Raw genomic sequence first — 14,109 nt, 5'->3', positions numbered from 1 at the left:
CGGTGGCAGGCGGCCTGAGGCTTGGCCTTCACAGTCGCCAGCCTCTCGGACGCGGTGGCGTTGATCTTCACCAGCGCCTCCTCGTACTGACTCAGCACAGTCAGCCTGCGGATCAGCCCCGCGCTCAGCCCCCCCACAGCCTTCCTGTACACCTGATGATGACACAACAACAGACAAGAGGACAGGAGGTTAGCTCAACTAGCTTTTGGGGGGTAAGTTTGGGCCATATGCATGGACAAAATCAAAGTTCACAATAATTTTTTTTTGCCCAAATACCTCTATCAATATTGCGACAATATTGTAGGGATGACCTTTGACAAAATATTTAAACAATGAGATTTTTGATAGTGATCAGTAATGTGGATATAATGACTACCGTAAGTAGGTAAAGGCAAAACATATATAACAGCTAGAACAGTCTGGTCAGTTCAGAAGATAACATCACTTTACTGTAATGCGGCCGTAAGAAAAAAATCAGGAAAAGACGACAACACAATATTACCATGTCCAAAATGTAGGACGATATCTAGTCTCAGATCACGATATCGATATATTATATATCGATATATTGCCCAGCCTTATTTGAGGGATCCTAAGGATTTAAATTTAAATTTAAATGTTTAACCATAATGGGGGTTCTTCAAGTCACCCTACACAGGGACATTTGCCTGGTCACAACAAACCTTCTTTTGGATCTTAGAATAATTCCAGATCAACCCCTGCTTTTTACAGTGCACCCCGGCTCTTTTTACAGTGCACTCCGGCTTTGTTGACATGCTATGTGGTTGCGTGCTTGTTAGAAAAGTGCTGGCACAGTGTGCGTGGTGAGACAGATCTGTGTGGTGAGACAGATCATTCGACTGCTGTTTAGTGCAACAATGTGAACGCAGTTTCTTCCCCTTTTCATTTGGTTTGCCGACCGAGAGCAAAAGAGAGCGGGAGAAAGAGACATCAAATAGAAGAGAGCGAGTGTGACATGTCAATGAGTGTTTACATGATGCCCACTAATAAACCCATCACTATGGGAGTTACCTGGTTATTCAAGTGTTCATGTAAACAGCATCAACTGAGGATGCTTTATTGGAAAAGAGGTTTTCGGATTGTAAGAAATCCCATAAACACACCTAGCTTTCTGCTGAATCACCAATTTTATTCCGTGCATGGCCCAATCTCAATGTCCACTCACGGACTTTGAGGTGAGTTCCCACAACTTACAGAAGTCAATAGTCAAAAATTGTCCCTACGAAGTAACATGAACCAATTTAAGACTTTTGTAAACAAAATTGTAAACGAATATTTTTATGCCTTTAATTTGAGAATATTAAATTCAATGCCTTTTTAATACCTTTAAGACCCCACGGGTACCCTGGACGTGCATGTAAACTATCAATGATGTAAACGCATAAATCAGAAAACAGATTATTGCTAGTCACCTGATTATTCCCAGCTATATCGGATTATAAAACGCACTCAAATATGAACCAAATGCACAATCCAGTAGCACAAAAGCAGCCACTTGTTTTGCTGTAAGTATGATAAGTTTATGCCTCACCGCAGAGTGGGAACGACCCCGATGGAATTTACAACACGCATGCTTCACTACATGTCAGCAGAAATCACTGCAAACTGACTGACGCCCATAACTGCCATCCCCAAAAACCACAAAAACACTCCTCACAATCTGACACGTCCGTGTTTTGAACAGACTCAACATAGCATCCCTAAGGTGGTCAAATAACAACAACACATGTGACCTGCTCTGAGAGGGGTCAACTCACAAAGTTACGCAAACCTCTTCCTGTCCGGCTAAATGGACAGGAGACCCTTCCCTGGCCTGGGGTGGTGGAGAGGTCATTGTGTTCTGAACCTTCCCCTGGACTCTAACTCAATACAATTAAACCAGTGTTAGATAACCTCTTCCTGCACTCTAACTCAATACAAACCACTGTTAGATAACCGCTCCCTTACTCACACACTTCAGAACCGCAGTTGCATAAGAGGGTCCGTGGAGAAAAGGAGGCCATGTGTGTTTGATTTTGCGGATGTGCTGGAGACTGTGTGTGTGTATATGCTGGAGAGACTGTGTGTGTATGTGCTGGAGAGACTGTGTGTGTATGTGTGAGTGTGAGTGTGTGTGTGTGTGTGTGTGTGTGTGTGTGTGTGTGTGTGTGTGTGTGTGTGTGTGTGTGTGTGTGTGAGTGTAGATACCGCCGGTTTCCATACCGCCGGTATGAGCTGCCCAAAAACATTTGGGGTGAGGAGGCCCCCGTTTTCACGACCACATCCCTTCTCCAATTAAGCCTCCAGAATGTAGGTTCTCCAACAAGTGTCGGGTTCAACAGGGTGGGGTAAAGAACGCTGTTTCCTCCAAAAGATAGCCTTCTGATGGATGTGGAGGCCTGGTGCCTGCCTACTCCTAGACAGCAGCAATCAAGCGTCTGCCCGCTGCCTTGCTCGAGGGCGTGAGTCGGTGCGGTGCTCAGAGACACTTGAGAGAACGCAGGGATCTCTCATCAATCTTGTGGGAGCGGCCGAGGGCGAGACGTTTTCTGAAATTCACTTTCCAGGGTGGAACTAGTGTTCGTCTGTTGATGCTGGTGTGGTGGTTATCGGTGTGCTGACACACACGCGCGCATGCGCACACACACACACACACACACACACGCGCGCGCGCATGTACGCATGCGCACACACACACACACACGGTGTATGCCATCATTGTATGCATTGACCATGCTCGAGCACAGTTGGGCAACAGTGAGACCAGCCACCAGTAAAAATGGCTCCCGTCGCCGCTTCAAAGTCCACCATCTGCCCTGGCTTCTGTCCCCACTACGAACAGAGGACAGGCCAGGGAGGGCTAAATATAGAACAAAGGAGAGGCCGGGGTAGGCTAAATATAGAACAGCGGACAGGCCGGGGTGGGCTAAATATAGCAGCAGATCTTAGAGGTAACAGCATGTCTGGCATTTCTAAGCAACAGGGGGTCACATTTGCTGGTCACGACAATTGGCGTTCAGATGGAGGGGGCACGCTTTGGACCGCGGCGTTGGACCGAAGGCGGCAGACGGTCGCTCAGTGCGAGTCACCATGACGGAGCGGCATCATGGCTGATATGCGTGCCGCCCCTTCACTGGGCGCCCTTTGGCCTTGGCTGTGTGACATCACTTCCTGTGGAGCACCACCTGACCCAAGCCAAAGGGTGGACTGTTCTTAGCATGTAAGCCAAGCAGCACTACTGGAAAGGCATTTAAAAAGGAGCACTAGGCAAGATAACCAAGAAAAAAAAGAAAAAAAGAAAAGAAAAAAACATCGCTAATTGATCGCTAATTGATTCACTCTATTTGTTTGGTTGTTTGTTTTTAATTGAGGTATGGACATTATGGACATTTCTTTGCCCACTGGAAGTTGCAACTCAAACGGTTTCCTAAACAGCAGTGAGTGAAAGCGGGTTTTGCATCCCTGTCTGTGGCATCCTTTGCTATAAAGCATCGCTGCCATTTGGAGTCCCCGACATACAAAGTTGCCCTAGTGCAGCTTTCAACATGCACCTGTTATGAAAAATCACGTGCACCAATGCACCATATTATCTGGTTAGAATAACAATATGTGCGTGCCTCGTAGCAAAAGCAACAACAGGCATCTATTCTGGATGTATAATGAGGCATCGGTCTCGCTACATTCAATAAAAAAGCCATAGTTATCATAATTAAGCAGGAAAGAATGTCGATGCGGCGAAAGGGAAACTGCACATTTGGAGGGATCGGCTAGAAGGTCCATCCCTCCAAAATGAGGTCAGGTGGAGATCAGATCGCAGAGCTTGTTTACGTCTCAGCTGCTGCCTCCTCCTATATACCCAACCACATCCATAATGACAGCCTTACCAGGCAGATCAAGGCCCGGGGATGTTTGGAGATGTGGTCTGGACGCAGCTCGGACCAGATGTTTGGGCCAGCATCTATTCTGGACTCGCATCGCTACCATCTCTGTTCCCGGAGCGCTGCGGTCCACGGTCTGTGAAGATCAGCGTCTTAACTCTGAGGTCAGCGAACTCGAAAGCCTCGAAAGCCTCTGGCTTATGGTTAGGACGCTGTGTTGTGTTTTCAAACATGGTTTTGAGGAAACGTGTGAGAAAGTCATCGAGATTCAAATGACTTGTGATTAAATGCGTGCTGTTCTCTCCGACCGCTCGTCTCCTTCAGCAGAAATGTCCTGTTACGTTGCTTTCCAAGTGCAGTACTAGAAAGTACGACGGAGAGGAGTGTACTGGAAGCGCTGCGCTCTCCAGGCAGTGTGCAGAATCGTGTTTCCTGCTATAAATGGGGGTTATTGTCTGTGGGATCACGGGTAAACGGCGTTACGACTCCACTTCCTTACCGTTTGCTTATGGCAATACAGGAGGGACAAAAGGTACAAAAGCTCTTCCTAAGATCCATTCATTTGAAACTCATTTCGGGTCACACTGTACTAATCGCAAGCACATGCTCAGGGCTAGCTTGATATCATATAGCGCATCTGTTTAAAGAGCCAATCCACACTAAATCACATCAGGCAGGAAACCATCGCTGCTCTCCATGGGGTTTAGCACCTGATGTGACATCACATGATTTGGGGAGTGACCAGAAGTACGATTTCCTGCCTTGTGACTTATTAAGTCTGTTTTGCCCTTTTAGTACATTGCGTTGTCAAAGAGGGTCATGCTTCTCGTGTTTTTTACAGTTTATTTTCAAAAGGTTCGCCTGGTTCCAGAGAGTCTGGGGTTTCCCCTCGTCAACGGGCTTGTTCTCGCTCACAAACAAATGAGCCAATCGGCTGCCTTTGTGGGGCGGGACTAAAGTTCGAACTATGGGTGCAACTGTTTTACATTGGCGTTTCGGCTGAATAGATGTGTTGAAATTAACCAATACTGTCTTCGCCAAGACAGTGTTATGGTCAGAATCTACCAACAACATGCATGGTAAAGTTGTTGCTAACTTCAGAGGGGCGGGATACCTCAGATACAACATCACTAGTGATTGGTTAGGAGGAAATGAACCACCCCATCCGTGCGGCTAATAGGAGTTAATCTGGCCAGGCCACGATTCAAACCAGCTTCTCTAACCTCAAGGCTCCTCCTGCCTTCCCTGATGTGCGGTCAGTGCCTGTGGCTTTTCAACTATCTGGATATCCTTTGGGGGAAAAAATGTGGTTAGCTATGAACATGCTTCTATTTTGTAGGATACTGGTTCTGTCCCTGATATCACCTCCGGGTCACCAGGGAGTACCAGGATACTGGCCCCTGTCCCTGATATCACCTCCAGGTCACCAGGGAGTACCAGGGAATCTGGTGGTAAGTGGTTCTCTGCCTACTCACGAGCAGGATCGATCTGGACCATCAGAACATCAGTGGAGGGCTGGTGTGAATTTCAACTGTGGCCAATCTACCGTGAAATCAAAAGATGTTCCGTGCGGCCATCAAGACCCCAGGTCGTTTGTCTCCGTGTGCATGACTGAGTGGGTGTGTGTTACTGTGGGTCCCAGCTGGGAGAGGAGAGCAGATACGGGGAGAAGGGAGCTGTAAATGTGTCTGCGGTGTCATGAGAGAAATTTATTGATCTCTAGATTAAATCCGGATCAATACTCGTGCTTGTACTATTGACGGGTCATGTGACCCCTGCATGGGAAAGGGGGGGTGGGGGGCTGTGTTTTTATAGTGTTGAGCAGTGGACAGATGGACGTTTGTGTTCTCCATCACTGTCCGCTCCTAATAAGCCCTCTGCTGTGCGTCGTTAGCACCAGAGCCGTGTATACAGAAGAGTCGCGACATCTCCATTCACTCCAATGGACCAGTTTTTTACTCTCAAGAGTTCCAGGAAGTAAGGTCCTGGATTAAGCAGCACTGTGTCGAGTTGCAGCAAAATGGACAGTTTGTGTTGTACTTTGAACGTAAAAAAAAACAAAAACAAATTGTACATTATCAGCTTTATTTTATCATTCAAAAGTAGCACGAGCCCCCTTCCTGGCTGTTCATTGGCTAATGAGTCACGCATTTTGGTCCTCCGCTGACGCCACTCTCTCTCTAAATTGCTCTGGATAGCACCACGCTCATATTCACACGCACAGACATGCTACTTAAGTCCCGAGCTGAGCACGCCAAGACACATGTGAGATCAGGGGATCATGGCCTGCGAGCACCAAAGCTAACCAAATTATTTGTTCTGACTGGAGCAAACAACAGCGGGGATATAGTCTACCGCTGGCAACACGAGGGAAAATAACATTTGATATAAGAGTAAGACCATGCTAACCCAATTGGAGAGGGAAGAGAAGAGCAGTTTGTGAAAAGCTCAATCCCTTGAGAACTACGGTACTTTGCAGTCCAAAACACCAAATATGACAGAAAAAAGAGACAAGGTTTGCAGGAAGTTCTGGCTGTAGCTAATTCGGCCTTTTGTTACCAACATTAGCTTGTGCTAGCATTTCTTTTCATGGCTTACATAGGACGAGTCACTGCTTGTTAAAACAACTTTTCAGTCTCCTAAATGTCAAGCGGAGGTTTTCATGCATGAGGTTTGAGCGTAAAGATAACAGTGAGCAGGACAAAACCCCTCCCGCCCAAAAAAACGCTATCAAAACAACGTGCGGGGCTAAACGAAGCACTAAAGCCACTGCCTTTCAGCTCAGCAGTGGTGGAACAATCCAAATGCTGCTGCCCAGGAAGGAGAAACACCACAGAGGACAAAAAGGCACATAGCCCACCAACAAAAGCCGCTTTTCTCTCTCGACTCGGCCGGCCTCGAAAAGCGTTTTGTCGCTAGAGAGCCCCACCGTCCGCCCGATCTGATCTACATCACCCTCTGGCTTCCCCACACGCCGTCTACAAAGCAGCAGTCAACAGCTGGTGATGATAACAGCTGAACTCAAAGCAGGAACTTCTTCCATGAACAAACTCATGACTTCTGCTTAAAATGCTTGAAATGTGTTTCTTAGACAAATATCAATAGTGAAGTTGATCCTATGTATGATTTTCTTTCCATCAAGGCAAAGGGCGGCAACTTTAAAGAATCTAAAATATAAGATTAGTTTTGATTTGTTTTTGGCATAATTCCATTTGTGTTATTTCATAGTTTTGATGTCTTTACTACTGCATAAGGCTATTCTATAATTGTAGGGAAAAGTAAAAAAATAAAGACAAATGTGGTGTGTCCAAACTTTTGACTGGAAGTGTGGTTTATTACCGAATAGATCATTTTTACTCCTCATTTAAAAAGTTTTGTTGGTATAAAAATACTCTTGTTACTCGACTAATTCAGCGTGGAGAGGTTTTGTTGCAGAGAAGACAAGCAGGACAATATGGGCCTGTGTGGTGAGGGGGGACTGACCTCGTCTCCACTGGCCAGCCGGTGGGTCAGCTCCTTCAGGCTTCTCATCATCCTCTCATCTCTGAAGTCGTACGGGAAGGTCTCCGTCCACTCCGTCAGCAGCTGCAGGATCTTAGGAGCCATCTTCCTCAGTCTCATCTGAAGGCAGGACGGGGGCACGAGTGAGGGACCAAACAAGCAGGCAGGATTGGTTTGTATGATAAAAAGGAGCTATGAGCTGAGATAGCTGAGGAGAGGAGGTAGGATGGGTTTGTAGATAGCTGAGGAGATGAGGTAGGAGGGGTTTGTAGATAGCTGAGGAGATGAGGTAGGAGGGGTTTGTAGATAGCTGAGAAGATGAGGTAGAATTAGTTTGTATGATAAAAAGGAGCTATGAGTTGAGATAGCTGAGGAGAGGAGGTAGGAGGGGTTTGTAGATAGCTGAGGAGATGATGTAGGATGGAGATAGCTGAGGAGATGAGGTACGAGGGGTTTGTAGATAGCTGAGAAGATGAGGTAGGATGGGTTTGTATGATAAAAAGAAGCTATGAGTTGAGATAGCTGAGGAGATGAGGTAGGATGGAGATAGCTGAGGAGATGAGGTACGAGGGGTTTGTAGATAGCTGAGAAGATGAGGTAGGATGGGTTTGTATGATAAAAAGAAGCTATGAGTTGAGATAGCTGAGGAGATGAGGTAGGATGGAGATAGCTGAGAAGATGAGGTAGGAGGGGTTTGCTCGTGTACCTTGTCAGCCTGGGGGTCGCCGACCCTCTGCTGCTCCATGCAGAGGTGACACACTTTGGACATGAGCTCATACGGCCGCAGGAAGAGCCGAGAGCTGAGCAGGAAGGTGAAGATGTAGGTCCTCTGTGGAAGGGGAAGACCTTCAGTCAGTCAACTTACACTAAACGATCTCTGCAGGTAAAACAATATATAATTAATTAATACAAAATAAATCACTCACATCTGGATAATAGTCCACAGTTGGGACCAAGTGGTGGATGAGGGCCTCCAGTGACCCGGACACCAGGTTGTTGTCACGGTAATACAGGCCATCCTCCTTGGTCTGGTACAGGTTTCTGTTGTAGCCGCCGGTCCCCAACTGTCCCGTGAGCGGTGGAGTCTGAGGCATGGCGTCCTGCAGGAGACAAGGGGAAACACAGGACAGGAGTGGTCAGTCAGTCGGGACAATAGGCTCTGTCAGATATTTCACCACAGAAGAAGTTGTTGCAGGACGGCCAAACAAACCCAAAATAGCTCTGGGATAGTTTCTCAGACACAAACACAGACGGGCCAGGTTTGTTTGGGAAGCGGTTTGCTCGCAGTGAACACCCTTCCTCCACCGGATTCCTGCCGTCCATTTCAAGGCTTCTGGTTTTGGACTGGAGTTTATTTGGAGGTACAGATGATGTACAGATGTACCGACAGAGTCCAAATACAAACTGTGCGGTTGAGACAAAGAAAACCATCGGAACAAAAAACAAGAGAAAAGAAAAGCAGGAGTGGAAACGGACTGGATCAGACCGCTTACAAGGAGCTTTGTCTGTTGATCTTTGACCCCTATTGAGCGACACAGGGAATTGAACCCCTAACCCTGCCAGTGTTTGTGCCTTGCTCTACACATCGGGCTACACAGGACCCTGACAAATGATAAGCAAATGGGCAGTCTGTTATGCATGCTGTATTATGCACTAAAAATACCCCCAAGGTCCTAGACAGCACATTACAGCCGTGAACTGTGGGAAGTAACGCAGGCCAACAAATCAGATAACGAGGGAAATGAGGGTTTGGGATTTCACAGCTATAATTTGGTAAAAACACTGTTAGTTTATTCAGGACAACTCATTCATTCATTCTAAAGGCCTTGTGACAAACAAAAAAGTTAGTATCTAATGATGAAGCTTACAAAGAAAGCTCTATACCCCCATGTGTGCGCACACGCACACACACACGCGCACGCACACACACACACACACACACACCCACACACACACACACACACACACACACACACACACGGCTAAATGAAAGACAGCAGAAACATGTAGTAGCTTGACAGAGGGACTCGGGAGTCGGTGCTGTTGTTGCCCTGAAGGATGTGACGCTGCTCAAGTTACCCCGATAACACACACAACCGCACACTGCTGCCTGTGTGTGTGTGTGTGTGTGTGTGTGCGTGTGTCAAAACATCTGTGTGTGTATCAGAGAGAGAGAAAGCAAGCTGGTGTGTGTGTTTTTACGTTTTGACACACACACACCTCTACCAGTCTACCAGCCTCCTGCCCTGTGAACCTCCATCCGGTGCCAGGCAGACTTCTGGAGCCCAGAAAAGCCTTCTCTCCCTCAACCTTCTTGGGAGTGGAGGTGGGTGGGGCTGAAACAATAGGCCCTTTCACGTTTGGGGTCGTCTCCGGGTGCAACAACAACCCTGCACACACACACACACACACACACACACACACACACACACACACACACACACACACACACACACACACACACACACACACACACACACACACACACACACACACACACACACACACACACACACACACACCGCCCCCCATGGCTGCCTGCCTAATCAGGAAGCCTGCGGAGCTGCCAGGAGGGGATCCGGGTAAAGAACCGGGATGCCAAGACGTATTAATTGCAGCTGCCCACACACACACTCTCACACACACACAGTACACACACAAAACAAACACACAGGCACGCGCGCGCACGCACGCACACACACAGTACACACACACACAAAACAAACACACACACGCGCGCGCACACACACACAATCAATTCCATTTAATTGAGTGTTTCATTGTCCTGTCATGCTAATTTGGTTTGCAGAGAGACGAGAGAGAGGGCTTCTAAAAGAAAAACGAAGTCACAAACGGCCACGTGATGTCACCGTGTAGATGACCGTCAGCTGATATAGGTAAAAAAACACATCATTAATCAGTGCTCATATGTCAATATAACCCCTCCACACAGGTACACACATGCATACAATACACACACGCACACAATATACCGTACACACACACACACACACACACACACACACACACACACACACACACACACACACACACAATACACAGCCTCATGCCCTCACACACACATGGACGTGTGCACACAACCAGCACTATTATTAAACCAGACAGCCAGAGAGCCATTTCCATCAGAATGGTGTGTGTGAGGAGCCAGAGCCCTGCCTGCCTGTGCATCTGTTCCACCATGTGGCTCCTCCAGAGAGAGGCTGGGTGCAGGGAGGGAGAGAGAGGTGGATCACAGGCTGGGTGCAGGGAGGGAGAGAGAGGTGGATCACAGGGAGGGAGAGAGAGAGAGGTGGATCACAGGCTGGGTGCAGGGAGGGAGAGAGAGAGAGAGGTGGATCACAGGCTGGGTGCAGGGAGGGAGAGAGAGAGAGAGGTGGATCACAGGCTGGGTGCAGGGAGGGAGAGAGAGAGAGAGGTGGATCACAGGCTGGGTGCAGGGAGGGAGAGAGAGAGAGGTGGATCACAGGCTGGGTGCAGGGAGGGAGAGAGAGAGGTGGATCACAGGCTGGGTGCAGGGAGGGAGAGAGAGGTGGATCACAGGCTGGGTGCAGGGAGGGAGAGAGAGAGGTGGATCACAGGCTGGGTGCAGGGAGGGAGAGAGAGAGAGGTGGATCACAGGCTGGGTGCAGGGAGGGAGAGAGAGAGGTGGATCACAGGCTGGGTGCAGGGAGGGAGAGAGAGAGAGGTGGATCACAAGGAGGGAGAGAGAGAGGTGGGTGCATAAGAGTGGTGTGGGGCCTCTAGCACCACCATCGCTCCCCTAAAGCCAAGTCTCTCTATTCTTCTAGCCTCTCTGCTCCACAGATGCCAGCTGCAGCCGCCAACTCTATAACTCAATCCTAGAACAGCTCAAGACAAAGCCTAGGATGGTTACAAGCGGGGACAACTGAGACGCATTACATTTGGCTTCCAGGTGTCAGGAGTGTTGGACTGGGGATGTGGTGGGGGGCTGGGGGGCTGGTTGGACCACCAAAGCAAACTCTTAACACGCCGCTGTTGGTTTAGCGTGGCTGCTGGGTGGGTGGCAGCTGCACGTAAACAAACAGAACGCCACAGATCGCTTCCACTGAAAGCAGGAGTTTGTTTAGCTCGGATGGATTGGTTTTATAATGAGAGCATTGCTGGTTGGTTGTGTGTTGGGATGTAAAGATGATACGATTTTGATGGTACGATGATAGTCTGAGGGAAAAACTCACAGTTTCACGATTATTAAGGATTAATTTATTCTGTGACAAATATGTCTCTTTTTTTAGAGTGAGAGCAGAAACACTCGGTGTGGTCGAGCCTTTTTACGCTTAGAAAACCCCGTTTTAAACCACGTTAATAGTGATGATATGGGTTCATGATGGCTGCATCCCTCGTCGTGTGTAGCCACTAGCCATCTGTTTTAACATGTAAAAGAGCTGTGTTCCTAAGTTGGATTGTAAAACAGGATATTCAGAATTTTGTCCATTTCTGCTCGATCGGGACTTAAAAGAACTAGGCATCTCGCGTGCGTGCCAGGTGAAAAGCGTGCATCTTCAGCAGCTGAGATAAAAACAGTTTTGTTTTTAGCTTGATGATCATGCATTTTTGTACAGTGCTTTATCCAATGGGGTTTGAAAGAATTTCATAAGCACACGCGGTCAGAGGAACCGTGTGATCGTTCAACAGTGTTATTCTCCAATGTTCACGCTGACATGAACATCAGCCTGTTGAGATGTTGTTTGGTGTTCAGTTCTTTGGTGGTGATCACATGGCCAGCAGCTCCTCACATGACTGCCTGGGTGAAGAAGAGTTGAGTCGGGGTCACCTCGTGCTCATCTTCAGGCCAGGGACTTTCTCCCCTCCCTCCCTCACACCCACATGGGGAAGTAGTTACACTCCGCCAAGGAAAACAGTCAAAACAAAACTGAAAGACATTAGATCTGATGACCAAATATCCCTGTGACCATGGAGTGACCATGATGTAAGAACTGGTGGAGAGGGTAAGAAACAAACATCTTGTGGTTCAGGGGACGATAAACCAAAAGGTTATGGAAGTGTCAAAATGTTTAGCCGTGGTTTTCCCCCTTGGGGGGATTCTCAAACTAAAGGACTAGAGAGGCAGCAACCTCCCCGGGCAAATGTCACTGTGAATGTCACATAAGGTGTAAAATCCCACCGTTTATGTGACATGAGTCTAGAGCACTGATACTCAACTTGCGGCCCGGGGGCCAGAGGCGGCCGGCGACAGGGTGCCAAGTTGTCCCCCGGCCATTTTCTAATTCACACTGAAAACTATAAAGTTCGACTGAGCTCCAGCTAAATTCTCAAATATTGCCACCTGCTCACCACCCAGGTACTTGTATGTCCTAACTAACTTAACTAACTATCCTGTGTGCACAAAACGGTCAGACTAAACTCCGGCTGACATCCCAAATACCTACAATGCTACAGAAAAATCAATATTATTAATGTGTGTTTATTAACTTGCCACCTGACCACCTGTCATTTTGCAAACGTGGCTTCCGGGCAAAGCAAGTTGAGTATCCCTGGTCTAGAGTATAGACCCAGCAGTCACATGACCTCAGAGTCTAGACCCAGCAGCAGTGACTGGACCTCAGAGTCTAGACCCAGCAGTGAGTCGAGCAGACAGACATGTCATTTTTGTCAGCACAGCTCACGAGCGATGGGTGGGGTAGCTTCCCCCCTCGAGGCCGGGCTGTAGTGTGTAGTCTAGTCTAGTCTAGTCTAGTCTCGCACCCGCACAAAAACCCAGATATCAAAGAGCAGGCGGAGCCTCTTCTCTTCTCTTCCCGCCCTGCCGACCGCGCTAACGACGGCTCATCATGCTGCCAATCAGGAGGCAGTAAAACGGGAAGAGTGTTCCCATGCTCCACGAGCCAGACAGACACTCACATTTACAGTGTGGCCATTCAGCAGATGCTCTCAGCCTGAGTGGCCTAAAACACACACACACACACACACACACACACACACACACACACACACACACACACACACACACACACACACACACACACACACACACACACACACACACACACACACACACACACACACACCCTGAGTGGCCTGGCTGCAACGAGACGTGCAACGTTCGAAAAAGCTTCAACGCTTCAATCAGCACAAGCAACAATTGAGGAGCACAAGGTTCAAAGCAGTGGTGGTGAGATACAAATGGATGCAATAAAGCCTAAAAATGTATGACAGAGTGAAGAGAAGCAAGGATTTAAAAGCAGGAGGAGAAAAGATCAAAAGGTATTTTTTTTAAACTGGAAGACAAGAGGCTTATAAGAGCCAGCAGGGGGGGTGATCCAGGCTCATAGACAGAGACACTTTGAGGAAGCTTAAATCAACAGCCCCCCTCCCTCCTCTGCGTAAACACTGTGAAGGGCATGAGGAATGTCGCTCAGCCATGGCTGGGTGAGAGAGCACAGAGAGTGCTGCGGCACTGAAGCAGCACTCGGGTCAGCTGAGGCTGGCTGGGCCTCAAGTGGCCACAGTGGAATAGTGCAAGTAGCCTCAATAGACCCTTCTCACGGGGGCCATTTTGTGTCAAAAAGGCAGGGTAAACAACACAGGTGCAAGCAAAACACTAATGAGGGTTTCAAACTTCCATGATTGGAATTTGTGCGGACACTTCCAACACCCACAAGAAGCAGCAAATCAATCATTTAGAGCAAAGAACAAACTCTATTGGTAGAACGTGATCACAGAACGTCCA

General features: G+C 48.0%; 1 protein-coding gene across 1 annotated transcript in view; it reads right to left on the bottom strand.

Moving 5' to 3' along the window:
* Nucleotides 1-14,109, bottom strand: part of rasgef1ba (RasGEF domain family, member 1Ba) — a 29,866-nt gene that overhangs the window by 13,532 nt on the left and 2,225 nt on the right. Inside the window, exons 2-5 of the mRNA XM_083644711.1 lie at nucleotides 8,306-8,479; nucleotides 8,086-8,208; nucleotides 7,362-7,499; nucleotides 1-152 (exon numbers count right to left, since the gene is read on the bottom strand). The exon at nucleotides 1-152 is cut by the window's left edge and continues 64 nt beyond it. Coding sequence (XP_083500837.1) covers nucleotides 1-152; nucleotides 7,362-7,499; nucleotides 8,086-8,208; nucleotides 8,306-8,473 — 581 coding nt within the window. The 5' untranslated portion in view covers nucleotides 8,474-8,479. The remainder of the gene's footprint in view (nucleotides 153-7,361; nucleotides 7,500-8,085; nucleotides 8,209-8,305; nucleotides 8,480-14,109) is intronic.

This window comes from Poromitra crassiceps, assembly GCF_964638095.1.
Source record: "Poromitra crassiceps genome assembly, chromosome: 10".
Taxonomy (NCBI): domain Eukaryota; kingdom Metazoa; phylum Chordata; class Actinopteri; order Beryciformes; family Melamphaidae; genus Poromitra; species Poromitra crassiceps.
The sequence above is the reverse complement of the archived record's forward strand: the minus strand, read 5'-3'. Positions and strand labels throughout refer to the sequence as shown.